Here is a 19,001-nt window from a genome sequence, read left to right on the forward strand (position 1 = left end):
CTCTCTCTCTCTCTCTCTCTCTCTCTCTCTCTCTCTCTCTTGTTTTTTCGAGACAGGGTTTCTCTGTGTAGCTCTGGCTGTCCTGGAACTCACTCTGTAGACCAGGTTGGCCTTGAACTCAGAAATCCACCTGCCTCTGCCTCCCAATTGCTGGGATTAAAGGCGTGCACCACCACTGCCCGGCGGGTTCTTTCTCTAGTTCCAGATTCCATATTCTCATAGGAAGAGTCTTGGTTCCTAATTATATGAATACTTTATTTTGACTAATATCAGAATAATTATCCCCTATATACCAACAACAAACCTACTTAGGAAAGTTCAAAGCTTGTTTTGCAAGTTGTTAAAGTTAAGCCTGATGAGGAAAGGCCAGCGCTTTACAGTGACACAAACACGATAAATTAGTTGTTTTCATCACAGAAAACGCTGTTAGAAAATCGATCTTGGGGAGTTTCACCTCAGCCTGGACTACACAGCGAATTCCTGGCTAACAAGGGCTACATTGTGAGACACTGTCTAAAAATAGCAAAATTATCGTTTCTCTTTGGTTGGATGTAACCTTGAGGATTTTGCTTTGTTGCTGTTACTTCAGAGCCTTGGTCTTAGGATTTAGCTAGCTTTGGAATTACTCTAGGCAGGACCTTACAACCTTGTGTACTTAATGCAGGAGGGTTCTGGGAGCAAGACTAGTTAAAAGTGTATACTACGGCAGGAGTCTGTGACCCCCCCAGGATGATGGACACTATCCTGTACGTTCTAGTCGGCACCAAATGGCCAAGTTGCATACGCATTGTGTTCTGTTGTGTTTCTCAAAACACGGTTTCTCTGTATAAACAGCCGTGCCCGGTCCTGGAACTCACTTTGTAGACCAGGCTGGCCTCCAACTCAGAGATCCATCTGCCTGCCTCTCCTCCTAGTGCTGAAATTAGGCGGGCACACTTGTCTACACGCAGGTTTCCACAATAAAGGAATTTTGGAACAGGCTCTTACTATAATAAAGAGCCGAATTAAGATGAGGATTCCAGAAGGAAACTAAGAGCGCTTTGTCCTAGGGCACCGGGAGGTAGCGCAGAGATAGCACATTTCCGGTAACCTAACTTCCGTGTCTCTTTACAGACCTGCAGCGCCATAAAAGAAAAGCAAATACTACACGTTGATTGGCTGTTTTTTCAGGCTCCTCCTCATGGTAGAGACCTTTTGGGGACGTCTAGCTCCAAAGTCCTTGTCTGCCCTGGAATCCCGTCTTCCTATTGGACTGCCGTTTTCCAATCGGCAGGGTTTCTAATCCCTAGTCCTCAAGCAGCAGGGGCCAATGGCTGCAGTGACGGGGCGGAGCCTTCGGTCGCTGCGGGAGCCTTACAGGTTAAAGCAAAGGAGTAAACGTAAGCTATGTAGCTGAGGGTCTTTGCGCAGGTTAGACTGTCCCCTCCCTACCCCCTTCCCCCACCCCCACTTTCCTGGTCCGCACGGGTCATTTTGCTCGAGACCCCCCCTGCCCCTCCCAGTGGACGCCAAGTGCGCTTGCGCGGTAACAGCCGCCCGCACTTGTGCAATTTCCCCCTTCTTCCGAGCCACCTTTCCCCCCTCCCTCCCTTCCCTATCCCTTTCCCTACCCTACTTCCCTCCCTTCCCCCTAGGCCCTTCGTTGTGGTCTCCCCGGTCCTGATCCTTCCCCTACCCCACCCCCATCCCCCAGGACCCTGGCGCCCCAGCCGCAGGTGCTGCGCCCCCGGGAGCCACGATGTGCGTCCTCTCAGAACCTATGGGCCTCCTTGCCCTCACTGCCCTCCGTTTCCTCCTCGCAGGCCCCCACATCCTTCAGAATGACGCTGGACGTGGGGCCGGAGGATGAACTCCCTGACTGGGCTGCGGCCAAAGAGTTTTACCAGAAGTACGACCCTAAGGACATCATTGGCAGGTGAGCCTTAGCAGGAAAATATATAGGTCCAGTGTAGTCAGCTTCCAGCCAGAAATAAGGCTTTCTTCCAAAGGCTGGATAGTTAGGAAGTGCTCAGTGGAAAACAGTGACTAGGCTAGTATTCTAAGTTAACCCGCATTTTCCCCTCTAATTTATTCATCTGTATAGTCAACAAACATGATTGTGCTCCAGACACTGGGAGGGTAGAAAATACCCATCACGCGAGCATTTCAAAGGTACCTAGTTATCGAAGGGGTTCGTATAAAAGATGCTTGGAGTTGGGCCGTGGTGGTTCATGCCTTTGATCCCAACAGAGGCAGGGAGATCTCTGTTGAGTTCGGCACCAGCCTGGTTTACAGAGGAAGTTCAAGGACAGCCAGGACTACACAGAGAAACCCTGTCAGGGAGGCGGGCAGGGATTGACTCTTGTGATCGACACCACAGATGCGCTGTGGTTTAGTTTCAGAAGCATATTGTATTGGTTATGTTGTGTTAGGCACTAAGGTGAGGGAGTGACAGGAACCCATAAAGTTTCTGTCTTGAGCCGGGCGGTGGTGGCACACACCTTTAATCCCAGCACTTGGGAGGCAGAGGCAGGCAGATTTCTGAGTTCGAGGCCAGCCTGGTCTACAGAGTGAGTTCCAGGACAGCCAGGGCTACACAGAGAAACCCTGTCTCGAAAAACCAAAAAAGAAAAAAAAAAAAGTTTCTGTCTTGGAGTTTACATTCTAACAATATAGAGACAGATAATGAAAACAAGATAAAGGTTAGTCCAAGAGTTAGAGGGAAAAAATAAGTATGCAGTAGGATTGAATCAATGAAGTCGCCTCAGAAAGGAGCTTTAGGAGCCATCTGAGAAGATGACAGGAGGGGCGGGCTTGGGGGAGGGTTGTTTGGTTGTGTGGTGCTGGGAATTAAACTCAGGGCCCCATCCTGGGAGACAGTGCTTTACCACAGAGCTCCATTCTCAGCCTCAAGGAACTGAGCCTTGAGCCAAAACCTCAAATGTGAGACTAGGCTGAAAGGGGGTGGGGGTGGTTCCTTCTCATTTAGAGGGACAATTAGTGCAGGACTCAAGGCGGTGGCTAGACCGTTGACAGAGTAGGGAAAGACAAGAAAGGACGTGAAATGGGGCTTTAGGCCATGATGACGCAGTGCAGCCGTGTGCTTTCAGAGTGGTGCCCGATGTGAAGTGCACTTGTGAGCAAGGAGCTTCCGCTCTGCCCTTGGGCTGACTGAGAGTAAAAGCAGAGCCCACCTTTTATTCTGCTGTGCGTTTGGTGTGAGTTGGGACACTTTTGTGCATATGGTGGCATTTAAAACGCTTGGAAATTTAAAAAGCTCTTTGTGGCCTTTATATAGAGATAGGAAAAGGCTGGTGATGACAACGCTTGGACTCGGGTGATTGCAGGGATGGAGAGAATTGAGCAGGTTCAAGTAATGGTTCCAAAGGAATATAGATTATAGGAATATAGATTATAGGAATATAGATTATAGGAATATAGATTATAGGAATATAGATTATAGGAATATAGATTATAGGGGGGGGAACGGGGTGACTTTTAAGGTTTTTATCCGAGCACTTGAATATATTTACTGAAAATGAGGTTTTGAGGAAGGAGTAGATTGGGGAATGGAGTGAACCAGTCAGGAGTTTCATTTTTGGAAATACTAAGTTTGAGATGCCCCGTGGATAGTGCTTTCAAGTGGGTTTGAGTCTGGAACTCGAGAGCTCAATAATAACCATAAATTTGGAGGCATCAACATGTAGAAAGGGGTAGTGAGGAGGGAAAGTGTAGAGAAAGGAAGGGCCGAGGCTTCCGAGTCATGTCACCATTTCCTGATCACTTAGAAGAGCCACCAAGGAGCACGGGGAGATGCAATCTGTGACCTAGTAAGAAAAACGAAAGAATGCACTTCTAGAAAGTTGCCAGGAGCTGCTCTGTGAAACGTTCTGAGGCCTGAGAAGGGCAGGCATGTGGCATTAGATTTGGCACATTGAGATACCACACAGAGAGGTCAATAAAGCAGAACCAGGAATCTGGTGAGAAATTAAGGCTCAAAGACAGTATACAGTGACAGTTGCATATAGATATCTAAAGCTTCTAGAATTAAGTACAGGTCATCAGGGGACAGAGTATGTCTCAGTGTGTGTCCTATTGCTGTGAGAAAACACCATGACCAAGGCAACTTAAAAGAGAAAGCAGTTAATTGGGTCTTGCTTATAGTGTCAGAGGATGAGTCTGTTACCATCGTGGCGGGGAGCATGGTGGCAGACAGGTGTGACCCTGAAGCAGTAGTACCTGGGAGCTTACATTTTATCTACATTCAGCTGGCAGAAAAAGCAAAACTTTGCCTGCCCTGGTTTTGAAACCTCAAAGCCCATCCCCAGCAACACTCCTCCTCTAGAATGGCCACACCCCCAATCCTTCCCCAAGAGTCCCACTAACTAGGGAGCAAGCTTTGCAACACATGAACCTGTGGGGACCATCATTCAAACCACCACAGAGTGGATTAGGGAAAGAACCCACATCCAGCCCCAAGGATTTGGGACTAGGTAGATGATGGACGGCTTAAGAGCCCTGAGGAGGAACAAACATTGATTCCACCTCAAGAGAACCAGCAAGTCCAGCTTTGGTGGGTGGAACCAGATCAGAGGGTGGTGTCCTTCTCGGCTCCTCAGTACTGCAGCTGTGTTATCTCATCTCTGTCAAAATCTTGCCTTTCTTTTCCTTTGCTTTTTTTTTTTTTTTTTTTTTTTTTTCGTTTTGGTTTGGTTTTGGTTTTCTTTTTTAGGGGGGTGGGGTATTTGTTTTTTTCAAGACAGGGTTTCTTTGTCCTGGAACTCGCTCTGTAGACCAGGCTGGTCTTGAACTCACAGAGATCCACCTGCCTCTGCCTCCTGAGTGCTGGGATCAAAGGTGTACACACCACAGCTCAGCTCATCCCGACTAAGTAATAAAAGATTTGAGAACTAGCCTACAAATTAACTGAAGCACAGACTAAGTAGCAGGGCTGTAATGAGGTCACTGGTGTATAGTCCTTAGGTAACTGTGAAGGAATTAGGATTTGATGTTTCTCCCCTTTTTTCTAACATGTTTTTTCCTTTACTTTATGTATTCACTTTACATACCGATTGCAGGCCCCTCTCTTCTCTCCTCCTAGTCCCACCCTCACCCCACCCCCCCACCCCCGCATAAAATATGTTCTTAATTGAAATAGAATTATATCACTTTCCCCTCCCTTCCCCACCTCCAGCCTTCCACACTACTCTCCCTTAAACACTTCTCATGAACCCTTAGTCAGGCAGGGTTCCTATTCCTACACAAACATCATGACCAAGAAGCAAGTTGGGGAGGAAAAGGTTTATTCAGCTTACATTTCCACACTTCTGTTCATCACCAAAGGAAGTCGGGACTGGAACTCAAGCAGGTCAGGAAACAGGAGCTGATGCAGAGGCCTTGGAGGGATGTTACTGGCTTGCTTCTGGCTTGCTCAGCTTGTTGTGTTTTTTGTTTGTTTATTTGTTTGTTTGTTTGTTTGTTTTAAAATCAAACCCAGGACTACCAGCCCCTTAGGAAGGGCACCACCCACAGTGGGCCCTCACACCCTTGATCACTGATTGAGAAAGTGGCTTACAGCTGGATCTCGTGGAGGCATTTCCTCAAGGGAGGCTCCTTTCTCTGTGATAACTCCAGCTTGATAGCCTCTTTTTTCTTTCTTATCTTATTATTTATTGTTATATACTCTGTGTGTGTGTGTGTGTTAAAGGGGGCAGAAAGATTGTAAGAACCAGAATACAAGGAAGCCTGTTATAATTTTACTTTTATCATTTAGTTAATAGTGTGATAGGTAATTTTGAATATATCCAAAGTTAATTGTAAGACTGAATTTATGGCACATGCCTTTAATCCTATTAAAGAGGCAGAGGGAGGTGGAACTCTAGTGAGTTTAAGGCCAGCCTGGTCTATGTAGCAAGTTCCAGGCCAGCTAGACTTATACAGTGAGGGAAAGGGGGAGAGGGAGGGTCACCAAAACCAAAAAGGGAATAGGCGGGTGGCTTGATGATAGGTGGAACACCTGCTTAGCATATGTGAAGCCCTGATATTAACCCCCAGTTCTTGATGACTTGGGGAGGGAGGAGAGAAAAGACAACTGCTCTTGTTCAGTGATAAGGTGGGAAGTTTTTAAGCAGTGATAACAAGGGATCTATGTTTAGGAAGCTAACTGAGAAGCTATGTGTTGGATGGGTTATGAGAACCTTAGCGGCTGGGAAGAGAACAAGGTGGTTCTCACAGTTCTCCATAGGGAAGATAAGGCCGAGCCAAGGCAGTGAGTGCACTGGGGGGGTGGGGATTTTGAGGATCCCTGCCTAGTAGGTTAGAGAGAGTGGGTTCATGGAAGGGAGAGGGAGGGACTGCTTCTGCTTGAGAGTGTGAACAGCAACAGCATTAACAGATCAGAAATACAGAGCACAGCTAGGATCATGATAGATGTGAAGTGTCTTTATGATCCATAAGGAAAGATGTCCAGGAAGACCTAGCTGGCCTTAGAGGTTGAAATCTTAGAGCTGCAGAAAAACTGAAGGAAAATGTTCAGGGCTAAGAATGGAGCCTGGGTAAGCCCAACTTACTTATTTGTATTAATATTTAGTATTTTTGAGACAGAATCTCTCTGTGCAACTGAGGTTGGCCTGGAACTCAGAATCCTGTCTCAGCCTTGTGAGTGTTACAATTACAGGCACAAGTCAGCATGCTCAGCTCTGTTGGCTTACTTTGGCAGGTTTATGCTGGGCGACTTGGGGACTGGATTTGAGCCCAGAAGCTTACATACATGCTAAGCAAGTGCCCTACCATTGAGCTGCAGCCCAGTCCTGTGTTTTGTCAGTGCTAGCCCATGCTCAGCAGGCACATCACCCCCAAGCTGCTCTCCCAGCTCAAGGCTGACCTTAAGGAGCTTGCAGAGAACAAGGCACTGGAGTTTGTCAGCAGAAAAAAAAAGATTGAGTCTTAAGTCTTGCAGTCCCCCTTGAAGTGATCTAGAGTTTTACTAGAAAGCCTTAATTACTTAAGAGCAAGCACCCTTAAAGTAAAAGGGGTATGGGATGCCCGAGGAGAGGAGGGCGAGGACAGACAGGATTGCTGGAGGTAGCCTTTGTCTGCTCTTGATGACTTGACCCTTTGCACTTCCTGAAGTTGTAAGATTCCCACTGAAGCTGATGAAAGATGAGCAGTGACGAGAGGTTGGGAGTAAAGCTTAATGGTAGAACACTTCCCTAGCACACATGAGCCCTGAGTCTACTAAATATATTTACTGGGCTCTTCTTACACTCAGAGCTATAGGGGAGATTTGGGATTTGCACGGAGACTTACATGGTTTCTTACCACTTCCTGCAAAGGGCAAACTCTGGCACCTTGTGAAAAGCCTTGTTCAGGGCTTAAACAGGGAAAGATAGACCCTGGATCTAACTCAAGTCACCTACTTGAGTTCCTGTGGGCTTTGTGTGGTACCTTGCTGCTTGGTACCCACATGCCTGAGGACATTGTGAAACTGTGTTAAGCTAGGTTTTGCGGTCATGGTGCTTGTCCTAATATGAGTCTGGTATGGTAAGCATGGTGGTCCAAAGGCTCTATTCTGTATGGAAGTAAGAATGTAGAAGCCAGATGTGGTAGTGCACACTTGTAATCTTGAGTTCAGGGTCAGGCCAGCCTGGGCTACCCAGCAATACCCAGTCTTACAGGATGTGCTGGTACATGCCCTTAATCCCAGCACTCAGGAAACAGAGACAGTTGCATCTCCATGAGTTCCAGACCAGCCTGATCTACATAGTGAGTTCCAGAACAGCCAGAGATACATAATGAGGCCCTGTCTTGTAGAAAATGAACAAACAGAGGGGGGAGACTAAAGGAGAAAAGAGGGAGGAAAAGAAAAAAGGGTGACGGGGAGAGTGGTAGGGCTGATTTGGCTGTTATCTGATTCTGCTAGAGGAGTGAGCTCTGTGGTCCGCCGCTGTGTCCATCGAGCCACTGGTGATGAGTTCGCAGTGAAGATCATGGAGGTGTCAGCTGAGCGGCTGAGTCTTGAGCAGCTGGAGGAGGTGCGGGATGCCACACGGCGAGAGATGCACATCCTTCGCCAGGTCGCTGGCCACCCCCATATCAGTGAGGCTGCATTCCCTGCTCCTGCTGGCTGACCGCCCCTCATCCCTGCTGGCCCTATTCATAACCCACACCCTAGAATTGCCTCTAGGTCTTTGTCCTCTCTCTCTCTCTCTCTCTCTCTCTCTCTCTCTCTCTCTCTCTCTCTCTACCTACCTACCTACCTACCTCCAAGCGTGGCCAGTCTTTGGGTCCCTGTAGCCTCCTTGATACTCCTTCCTTCCCAATCTACTAGCCTAGTGCTGCCTGTGGGTGGAAAAGCACCTGCCATGTGCATCTGCTCCTTTCCATCTCTCTCTGCCTTTCTGCCTCTTTCCCCAGTCACTCTCATCGATTCCTACGAGTCTTCTAGCTTCATGTTCCTGGTGTTTGACCTGTGAGTATCACCCTGCTCATCTGACAACTCTATTCCTTGCCTTCATGTGTGGTCCCAGGGTTACAGGGTTCCAGCTTGTGGGCAGAAGACCACTGTTTACTTACATCATTCTCTGCTCCTGCCAGGTCTCTCTGTTGTTCTTTTCCCTGAAAGTCCAAGGCATGGGCCTTCTCCTTAGGTGCCATTATTGAGGCAGAAACTTCAAGAGTAATAATGATCGATCAAATGCCAAGAGAGTTGTAATGACCAGTAGGGTCCCTGTCCCAGTCCCTCTTGGTTATAAAATGAGGAGGAGGAAGAAGACTAGGCGCCAAATGTTGAGCACTGATCTAACTCCTTATAAACATTCCTTGTGTGGGAGTCTCTCCCTACTTAGCACACCACTCTCCTGTTCCTGTGCCTACTGGTTCTTTTCCTCTCATGTATCTGAATCTGATGTTATATGTTACATGAGAGAGTACAAACTAGTTGCAAATGTATTTCAAGAATATGATTTAGCCAGTCATGATGCCTGTAATCCCAGTACCCCAGAGACTGCAGCCAGGAGGATTACAAATTCAGGGCTAGCCTGGGCTTGTATCAGGACCCTTTATCTGAGAAAGGAGAAAATAATCTGAGTTATTCAGAAAAAAATTCATGAAGCCATCAAAAGGCTCTCTGCAAAAATCTGAGGGGAAATAGGAAATGGCTGTTGCAGGACAATGATAGTCAGTTTTGAGTATTGATTAGAATTGTAATTACAGCCGGGCAGTGGTGGCGCACACCTTTAATCCCAGCATTTGGGAGGCAGAGGCAGGTGGATTTTTGAGTTCGAGACCAGCCTGGTCTACAGAGTGAGTTCCAGGACAGCCAGAGCTACACAGAGAAACCCTGTCTTGAAAAACAAAACAAAAAAAACAAACAAAGAATTGTAATCATAACCTCAGTTTTATTATTTGCTTATTTATGTGTGAATTTATCTTTTTTTTTTTTAAACGGAATCTCACATTGTAGCCCTGGCTGATCTAATCTTTAATTTAAAGATCAGACTGCCTCTGCCTCCCAAGTGCTGGGATTAAAGGTGTGTACCACACCACCACCCAGCTGTGCCACACCACCACCCAGCTGAGCTACATCACCACCCAGCTGTTCCACACCACCACAGAGCTCCACCTGCCTCTGACTCCTGGATGCTAGGATTAAAGGTTTGCACCACCACACACCAGGCTGTAATCTCAATTTTAAAGGGTGATAAGAAAATTCCAAAATATTTTTATTCTACCTTTTTGTAACTGTTAATTGAACTTTTGGTCCATATTCTCAATGCTGACTTTTAGAAGTCTTTTGTAGCTGTAGTTGCTCTCAGATAAGAAAGGCCTCTTGTGACTTACCACAAGAAATCGCTTATTCTTACTAAAAGTGTTCCTTTGTGGCATTAAGGATATTTCAACCATCAACACACTGTGTCAAATTGCCCCTGGAGTCCAGTTCACTCCTGGAGTGCTCTCTCCCAAGCTGCTCCTGCTGGCCACAGAGGAATCTCTCCTCACTGGCCTTACCACCTTCTCAGCTTCCAGTAGGGTGCATCTGCCTCTTCTCCCCCTCCCCCAATCCCTTAGGATGCGGAAAGGAGAGCTGTTTGACTATCTTACGGAGAAAGTGGCCCTCTCAGAAAAGGAAACCAGGTACTGGTAGAGCCTAATGCCCTTGGGATGTTCAGAGGGATGGTACAGGGAGAAACAGAGAAGTCTCCTCACCCAGGTCCATTATGAGGTCTCTGCTGGAAGCAGTGAGCTTTCTCCATGCCAACAACATTGTACATCGAGACCTGAAGCCTGAGAATATTCTCCTAGATGACAATATGCAGATCCGCCTTTCAGATTTTGGGTTCTCCTGCCATTTGGAACCTGGCGAGAAGCTTCGAGGTAAGAGGGAGGGAAGTGGCTCAGACTTGAGGTTGCCTGATGCTAAGAAAGAGAAAGAGAATACTCGCTGCTGAGGTACTCCTGATGCAAAGGCTTTGTCAACTCAGTGGACCTCTTCACCTGAGAGAGTGGAGATGTATGCAGAGGACCATGCCAGGAAAGCCAGAAGGCGGCAACACTGTTGAACCTGAGGGATGCAGAGGAGAGGCCTTCAGAGCTGAGCTTTGTTCTGGAAGGAAAGAGAGAGTAGGACTAGAGGGCCCCAGCAGTTTGAACTGTGGATATAACAAGACCTCTCCGTGGTGCTTCAGTGCTGTGAAGATCCTGTTAAGAGTCATTGTAACAAGAAAACTTTCTGGAACTATAAAGATGGCCCCGTGGGTAAAGTGCTTGCCATGCAAGTTTGAGGACCAGAGTTCAGATCCCCGCAACCATGGAAGTACCAACATGCATGAGGCAAAGGGGATCCTTGGAATAAGCTGGTTAATTAGACTATCCGAATCAGTGGAGCTTTGGGCTTAAGTGAAAGGTCTTACCTAAATCCATAAAGGAGAAAGTAATTGAGAAGGACGGTCAACAGCAGCCTTGGGCCTACACATGTATAACACACACCCCCACACATTTCTAGTGCAGATATTGAGCATATTCACCTATAGGAGTCCCAAGAGCTATTCATAAGCTATCTTGTCCTTTATGGTTTTATACCTCATACACTAGTATGGAACACATAGTGAGCACTTATCATGGGGCAAATGCCACACCAGATGTCTATGCTTTGGCATATTTCCCTAACAGTGTTTCTTCTCAACAGAAAATAGTATCAGCGTCTCTGTTTTATGATTAGGTGTAAAGACATAATGACTTTCCCAGAGTTTGAGCTTGAACGGTGAAGTCTCACACTAACCTGTGGGCTCTGGGTGCCTTGAGGACACTGTGTTATCTCCCTTCTGGCTTCCACATATACATCTTTCTGGAATACCTTTGACCTGCCTGCTTCACCTTTCTTAACTTGAGTGACTCTGGTTTCACTTTAAGCTTCCACTCCAGAAGGGCCCCCTGCTTGCTGTTTTTCTATTTTCACATGACTTAACACTCATTTCTTACTTGCTTCCTGGAAGGTCATGAGCTTGGGAAAGGTGCATCTACCTCATGACCCTCTCATAGAACTCTTGGTATGTGCTAGACATGAAATACTTGTCTTTGCGAAAGTCTTTTTCAACTTAGGCTTATTAAATTCTCTTGGAAGTACGACATGGAATAGTTTGAAATTTCTGAAACAAACAAACAAACAAAAAAAGTACCTATAGTATCCAAAAGAAACTAAAAATACAGATTTGTATCAGGTGACAGAGGAACCTAAACCATATGCACCTAGACTCGGTCCTGATGCCTTGAGAGAGAATCAAGGAAGAGTTGTTGTGGAGGGATTTTTTGTTGTTGTTTTGAAACGGTCTCTACATGTCTGTACTGGAACTAGCTGTGTTGACCACCATAGGTCATGTAGACCATACCTAGACCAAACCCTAAGAAGGGTTTAAACAGGGACTACCCCGGTATGTTCTTAAGCAATTCCAGGTTTGTGCTGGGCATGGTGGCATACTCCTTTAATACTGGCATTTAGGAAGCAGAGGCAGGCAGATTTTTTTGAGTCTGAAGCCACCGTGGTCCACATAATAAGTTCCAAGCCATCCAAGGCTACATAGTGAGATCTTGTCTGGGAAAAAAAAGTGTTTTGCTTTTCACATATATTCTGTATGTGATGTAGTGGTAAGACAAGCTGTTTTGATGACTGAGTAGCTCGGCTTGCAAGTAGGGGAGGTAAATGATGTTGTAGAGTAAAACTGTGAAGCCATTCCCAAACTGGGTTTTCCTCAGAAGGCCACCACAAGCTTTGGTGGGAGTTTAAGGTGGTTAGCTAGGGACACACCCTTGCCCTGAGGCTCAGCAGGAAACACAGGCACAAAAAGGGTGACCTTGTGTTCTTGTGCAATTGAGAAGCTCAGTGGATGGTTGGTGTCTGGGGCTCTGCAGGGAATGCTAGTGGCTGTCCCTCAGTCTTCTGCCCTCTCTCCCCAGAGCTGTGTGGGACTCCAGGGTATCTAGCACCAGAGATCCTTAAGTGTTCCATGGATGAAACCCACCCAGGCTACGGCAAGGAAGTTGACCTGTGAGTCTCTGGGATGCCTTCCCTTTCCATGTCACATCCTTGCTTGTTACCTATGCAAGTCTGACCATGGTCTCATTCTCAGCTGGGCTTGTGGGGTGATCCTGTTCACACTTCTGGCTGGCTCACCACCATTCTGGCACCGGCGCCAAATCCTGATGCTACGCATGATCATGGAAGGCCAATATCAGTTTGGTTCACCCGAGTGGGATGATCGTTCAAACACCGTCAAAGACCTGGTGAGTAGGGGCCATGAAAGGATACTAGGGAAGACCCAAGATCTGACCCTCATGCTATAAAGTTTCTCTAGATCTCAAAGCTGCTGCAGGTGGATCCTGAGGCGCGCTTGTCAGCTGAGCAAGCCCTACAGCACCCCTTCTTTGAGCGCTGTGAAGGTGGCCAACCTTGGAACCTCACACCTCGCCAGCGGTTCCGGGTAAGCTTGAGAGTAGCAGAGTCTGCACCCTCTTCTCTATGCTGGACACTTTACTGGGGCTAATACTGTCCCCCCTTCCCAGGTGGCAGTGTGGACAATACTGGCTGCTGGACGAGTGGCCTTAAGCGGTCACCGATTACGGCCACTAACTAAGAACGCACTACTGAGAGACCCCTATGCACTGCGGCCAGTACGGCGCCTCATTGACAACTGTGCCTTCCGGCTCTACGGGCACTGGGTGAAGAAGGGTGAGCAGCAGAACCGGGCGGCTCTCTTCCAGCATCAGCCACCTCGGCCTTTCCCCATCGCTGCCACCGTGGAGCTCGAAGGAGATGCCAGTGCTATCACAGAGGATGAGGCTACACTGGCACGGAGCTAGGGCCTTATCCCTAGGCAAGCCAGAAAGTAGGACTCTCCAGAAGGAGATTTTTTTTTTTCTATCATTCCAACCATTTGGGACTCAGACGTTAGCCCTGCCTTGCCAAGCCTACAACTGAGAATGCTGCTTGTCACAGAAACCAGCCCTTTTACCCCTACCTACTCTGGACTTGGAGATCAAGGTGGAGATGGAAGGGAGCCTCTTCCAGTGTTGTGCCTGGCCTTGCCATCGCTGCCTGTGCCACATCTGAAATAAAACCTGCTACAAGCCTGGGAAAGCCAGTGCCATGTCTGCTGTCTAGTTTCATAGGGAAACCCAGAAGGTGCTCGTGAAGGTAGAGATGGGACACTGTGGCCCAGGTCTTTATTGGAGAAAATGCTGGGATCACTTGGGCTTGGTCTTGCCTTTGCTAGGAGGTGTCTGATAGGGCCGCTCCAGTGCGGCCAGTTTGTTGCTCAGCCTTTCCTCGCTCTCCTTGAGCTGCTCCTCCACCTGCTGCTGGAGCTGCCTCAGCTCCTTGTTCAGCTGGGACTTGATATAGGTCTGGAGGATGCACACCTCACCTACAGGAGAGGGGAGAGGCAGGACAAGTGTTGTCTGGGAATGAGCTACACAGAGGGCTGTGCTGCTTCAACTTAGGAGCTGCAGCCATCTCTTCTGAGGCGGTGTGAGCAGTGTGGCCAGACTGCACTTTCGTCTAACAGATTACTCAGCTTTTTTTGTGGAAAACATGGATAGTAAAGGATACCTTGCTGGTAGGATTGAATTAATATGCAGGTTTAACACTGGGCATCCTGGGGTCTAGTATCACCAGATCTGTGCTTGTTACTGTAAACCACTCTCCCATCATTCTCTTCCCGGGACCACCTTTTCTACACATAGCAACACGCAGAGGCTCCATGGCTCCAACACCACGGCTCAGTGTTAAAGACACCGACAACTCTTCCAGATGATCTGGGTGCAATCTTGGCACCCATATGGTGGCTCTCGCATCTGTAACTCCAGTTTCAAGGGCATTCCCTGCACTCTTGTGACCTCTGTGGGCACTGACATATGTGATGTACAAGTACACATGGAAGCAAAACTCCCAGAGAAAATAAAAACAAAAAATAAAGCTCAAAAAATTTTAGGGGACACCGGAACTAAAACTAAGTCCTGGACTGGGTATGGTGGACAGGATACACAAAAAGATCCTGTTTCAAAAAAAATAAAACAAGGGTTGGCGGGATGGTTCAGTGGGTAAAGGAGCTTGCTGTGTAAGCCCACCAACCTGACTGCAGCCCTCAAAACCCACACAAAGCTGAAAGGAGACGGGACTCCAAAGGTATTCTGACCCTCATACCCAATGTCATTCTGTCTAACAAAACAAGGGCTAGAGAGATGGCTTAGCGTATAAGAGGCAGAGGCGGGAAGATCTCCAGGAGTTTGAGGCCAGCCTGGTCCTACACAGCAAGTTCCAGGACAGGCAGGGCTACAGAGCGACCCTGTTTCAAAAGAGGGGGGTGGGATGCTGAGGATGTAAACAGTGATGCACATCACTCCAACCTCAGTCCCAGCACTACAGAACAAAATGGTGGGCAGGGGCGGGGGAATGAAGTCTCAAGTAGGTCTGATTCTTTCATCTGACGGTGGCACAGAGTCCCAGGGCACCTTAACCCTTCCATGTGCTCACTTGGCTGTTTCTCTGGCTCAGTCACAGCTTCTGGTTCTTCCTCCTGTGGAGTAGCTGCTTGCTCTGCTGTCACCTCCTCATCTTCTTTCTCTGCATAGCAGGAGGAAGAGGTCTTGACCTCAGCCCTAGTCCAGGTCCAGCCTGGCCCACCTGTACCCATCTTACCCTCTGGCCAGAGACTGAGTGGCTGTAGCCCCATGTAAGTCAAAGATAGGTCCAGACGAACCTAAAGAGACAAAGGAAGAGAAAGGTTGATAGGAAGCACCTGCCATAAGAGAAGGGGGAGACAGATGGCCACTCACTGCCTGTACACAGTACCTGTGGGGTGAAGACATATTTGTAGAGCTTGAAGTGGCGGAAGTAGGTGTTGACCACATAGTCTGCCAATGCCAGCAGCTGTTCCTCTTTAAAGAGGTCGATGCTGAAAGGGGGCCGCTGTGACGACAATCGGGGGTTAAGTGCCCTGACAACCTGCAGAAGCCTACCTAGCTAGTCCCTCAAAAGCACAGCTATCTAGAAGCAGGGCAAGCTGCCACTGGCCTTCAAAGGAAGATGGTGGAAGAGAGCAGGGATCTGGGCTAGATCTTGCCTGTGTGGGTGAAGGCTTCACTCCAGGGTACTGACCCTGACTCCATGGCAGAACAGGACGCTGGTGAAGTAGCGGTAGCATTCCTCCACATTGCCCAGAGGGGTGGCTGGGGGAGAGCAAGGTGAAGCTGTCAGGCCTTTCCTGCTCACCATTGGGTCATCCTGCTGCATTTAGAGCCTGAGACTCAGAACTGGACAGACTGAGGAGGAAGGCCTGGCTTGTTCTGTTAACTCAGTAAATAGCAGATTCTCACTCTATACTTTTCTAGGCACTGAAAAAGACAGACAAGGTCCTTTCCTCAGGAGGATGTTTTGTTTCTGGTCTGAAACTCAGTATATAACTAAAGTGGCATTGCTCCTGCCTCGGCCTCCTGAGTGCACCATAAGGCATCATCAGGAAGCTACTTTGTTTTTGAGACAGGGTGTCATGCTGCCAAGGATGATTGTGAACTTCTAATTCATCTGCCTCTACCTCCTAAGTGGTAGGATTACCGGTGTGTGCACCACACCTGAGTTACAGTGTTGGAAGTGAACCCAGGATTGTGTACTAGGCAAGCACCCCACTAAGTGGGCTATATCCCCAGCCCCCTACTTAGATACTTCTCAGAACAGACTCATAATAATAGTATCATGTGTTTCATTTCTTTCTTTCTTTCTTTTTTTTTTTTTTTTTTTTTTTTTTTTTGGTTTTTCGAGATAGGGTTTCTCTGTATAGCCTTGGCTGTCCTGGAACTCACTCTGTAGACCAGGCTGGCCTCAAACTCAGAAATCCACCTGCCTCTGCCTCCCAAGTGCTGGGATTAAAGGCATGCGCCACCACCTCCCAGCTATGTGTTTCATTTCTTAATAAGAAAACCTCTCAAAGGTGATAAGTGTGGTACTGTAATGCTAGGTATGGTGGAACACAAATCCGGGACTGCATGCTCCCTACTTTAGCTCTCAACAGTCACTTGTGCCAGCCCAGCCTCCCTTCTTGGGGCTCAGACCTTTTGGTGGCTGCCTCCCTCTCACCAACACAGGCCTTGTGAAGATCTTGGAGCAAGGCACAGGCTGCTGATGTCTGCTCTAGTGAGAAGCCCTGCTGGCGGCAGAAGATGAGTGCATGGGAAAAGAGGTCCAAGACAATGGCCTCCCGCAGGTTCTGCTCAGGACACCCAAGCTCCAAGAGCTCAGCAAGAACCCTTGGGAGGGAGACGAAGGCATGAGTGACCAACAGCACAAGCTCACCTGCTGTCCCCCCCCCATCCCTCCCCCCACCTCACCTTAGGCTTTATTTCTATTATATGGGTAATTTGCCTGAATGTGTATGTGTGCCACGTGCTTATCTGGTACCCATGGAGGCCAGAAGATGGAGTTAAGGACCACGTGGATGCTGGGAACCAAACCTGGGTCCTCTGGAAGTACAGCCAGTGGTCTTAATGGCTGAGCTGCCTCTGCAGCCCTGAACACAAGCCTCTTTTCATCTCCATCACCTGACACTCATTCTATGCTTTAGAGCTTGGCATTCCTTGTGTCTCCCCTCCCAAGAGCTCTGTCTTGCCCAACTCAAACCCATACTCTCTCATCTCTTCCACAGTGGCTGCCTTCTCCAGTCTGTGCATAGAATGGATGTCCAGGTATTTCCTGTCAGGAAAAGATGAGACAAATCATTGATGGCTCATATAACTTCCCTGATGGGGCTGCAACTTGTAGAGCTTCAGGATGGGGATCAGGAGTTGAGACTTGGCTAACTTGCTGAGTAACTTCTGGCAAGTCATTCTCGTGGGCCTCACTTTCAGTGTGAATGAGAAACATCACGGTCTGGAATCTAGATGAACCCTTAGGAGACTTTTTATTTATAAATCCAATGATTAGGAAAGAGCTGTGCCCTGTGGTGGCAGTACACTCATTTGATCCCAGCACTGTGAGGCAGAAGCAGGCAGATCTCTTGAGTTTGAGGCTAGCCTGGTCTACAGAATGAGTTTCAGGACAGCCAAAGCTACAAGGAGAAACCATGTTTTGAAAACTCAAACAAATAAACAAACAACCTTGAGTTCTTGTCTTGCCGTGTGTGACCTTGATGAAGTCCCCCTAGGCCTTGGCATCGATCTGCACAGTGCTCCATCATAGCAGCTGTGGTACCCTGTGTACATTCTTGTCTTTGCCTCTCTTTTCACACTGCCCTTCACACTGAGGGCTTGGAACACTGGTGACTAATTACCTTGAGCGTTTCTCAGTCTCAACTTTGTAAAATTGGGGTGCCCTGGCTGGACAGGACTGTTGAGGAGACCTTAAAGGAGTAATACAGTTGAGAAGTTTATCTTTTCCTCAGGGCTCTCCACACTCACCACATACAGATCCGGGGCTTGGGTAGCGGTGGCTGTGGAGAGAAGACAGGTTATGGGAAGAATAGCTACTTCAGTATGTAGCCCCTAGTCCCTCGTGAATTTCTAGCAGGTTTGAGTGTGCTATAATTTTAACTATAGCAAAGTAGGTAAAACCGGGCTTCAGTGGGCTCGAAATACTACTTAGCAGCCTATTTACAATCAAAGCAACTCCAGAAAATTCCCGAATGTTGGTAAACGTAAGGACTGGCAGAGCCTTATTGGGAAACCTAACTATTCACTAGAGGACAACTTTGTCCCGCCCTCACCGGGAACAAGTTGGCTCCAGGATCTTCAGCCACTTCCACTGGACTACTAGTGGCCTCGGCGGGCGACTCGGTCTGCATGTCTGTTCCGATCTTTATGCCTGAGCCGCCCTCTGAGCCGGGACTCCTGTCCAGTCCCTCCTGCAGTTTGGGAGAATGTTCCAACTCCATCTGCACCTTCATTCCCAGGCTCTGGCTGGAGCTGGAGGTAATCATCTCTTCGTCCTTCTTAGCCTCAGTCAAGGGATCTCCAGCCTGGGCTTTGGTACAGCCAGCTCTCCCACTGCAAAGCCCGGACCTGCCCCTTCTAGTGTTTCTTCAGAGGCGGTGAAACGAGAGGCAGCCAATCCGCAGAGGGCGTCTTCCCAATCCTGTCTCCCCGGTGACCGTTGTTAAGGAAAGTAGAAAGTACAAGCCCACGCCAATCATTGAAAAGATAGGGCGCATGCGTAACGAGTTGCACGTGCCTCTTCCAAGTTACTTACGGGAGGGGGGGTGCTTTTGAGGGTCGGTCTTTTTAAACATTTCATTGAAAACAATTTGTGTGTTTGTGCGTGCGTGTGCGCACATGTGTACAGGATGTTCCCGAGTGTCCGTGGAGGCCAGAAAAGAGCGACGGATCCTCTGGATCTGGAGTTATAAGGGGTCGTGTACCGCATATCCCGAAAAGCCGCAAAGGCTCCAACCGCAGAGCCACCTCTCCATCTCCTAGTGCAATTGCGGTGTCAGTAACTATGGGAACAGCCTGCTGGCCAATCATTGAAAGTAATACAGTCGATC

At 48.2% G+C, this 19,001-nt stretch overlaps 2 protein-coding genes across 11 annotated transcripts; one reads left to right on the forward strand and one right to left on the reverse strand.

The window, feature by feature from the left end:
* Nucleotides 1–1,236: 1,236 nt before the first annotated feature.
* On the forward strand, nt 1,237–13,613 carry Phkg2 (phosphorylase kinase catalytic subunit gamma 2). Of its 10 annotated transcripts, none has more exons than XM_034511724.2 (10): nt 1,237–1,379; nt 1,803–1,915; nt 7,901–8,076; nt 8,395–8,449; nt 10,048–10,113; nt 10,190–10,353; nt 12,430–12,520; nt 12,603–12,756; nt 12,828–12,953; nt 13,036–13,613. In XM_034511724.2, the coding sequence occupies exons 2-10, from the start codon at nt 1,821–1,823 to the stop codon at nt 13,330–13,332; spliced, it is 1,224 nt and encodes a 407-aa protein (XP_034367615.1). In that variant the 5' UTR covers nt 1,237–1,379; nt 1,803–1,820; the 3' UTR covers nt 13,333–13,613. The 10 variants fall into 10 exon arrangements, with proteins under 10 accessions (XP_034367615.1, XP_034367620.1, XP_034367628.1 ...); XM_076943148.1 differs by having other exon boundaries at nt 1,341–1,359; XM_034511723.2 differs by having other exon boundaries at nt 1,345–1,410.
* A 54-nt stretch (nt 13,614–13,667) lies between these two features.
* Cfap119 (cilia and flagella associated protein 119) lies at nt 13,668–18,948 on the reverse strand. The gene is made up of 9 exons (XM_034511740.2): nt 18,225–18,948; nt 17,920–17,951; nt 17,150–17,215; nt 16,604–16,773; nt 15,629–15,699; nt 15,323–15,439; nt 15,170–15,230; nt 15,005–15,094; nt 13,668–13,895 (listed from the first exon to the last, which is right to left on the reverse strand). Exons 1-9 carry the CDS (start codon nt 18,435–18,437, stop codon nt 13,717–13,719), a joined length of 999 nt encoding a protein of 332 aa, XP_034367631.1. The 5' UTR covers nt 18,438–18,948; the 3' UTR covers nt 13,668–13,716.
* Nucleotides 18,949–19,001: the final 53 nt, after the last annotated feature.

Source organism: Arvicanthis niloticus, chromosome 1 (assembly GCF_011762505.2).
Source record: "Arvicanthis niloticus isolate mArvNil1 chromosome 1, mArvNil1.pat.X, whole genome shotgun sequence".
In the NCBI taxonomy this organism is placed as follows: domain Eukaryota; kingdom Metazoa; phylum Chordata; class Mammalia; order Rodentia; family Muridae; genus Arvicanthis; species Arvicanthis niloticus.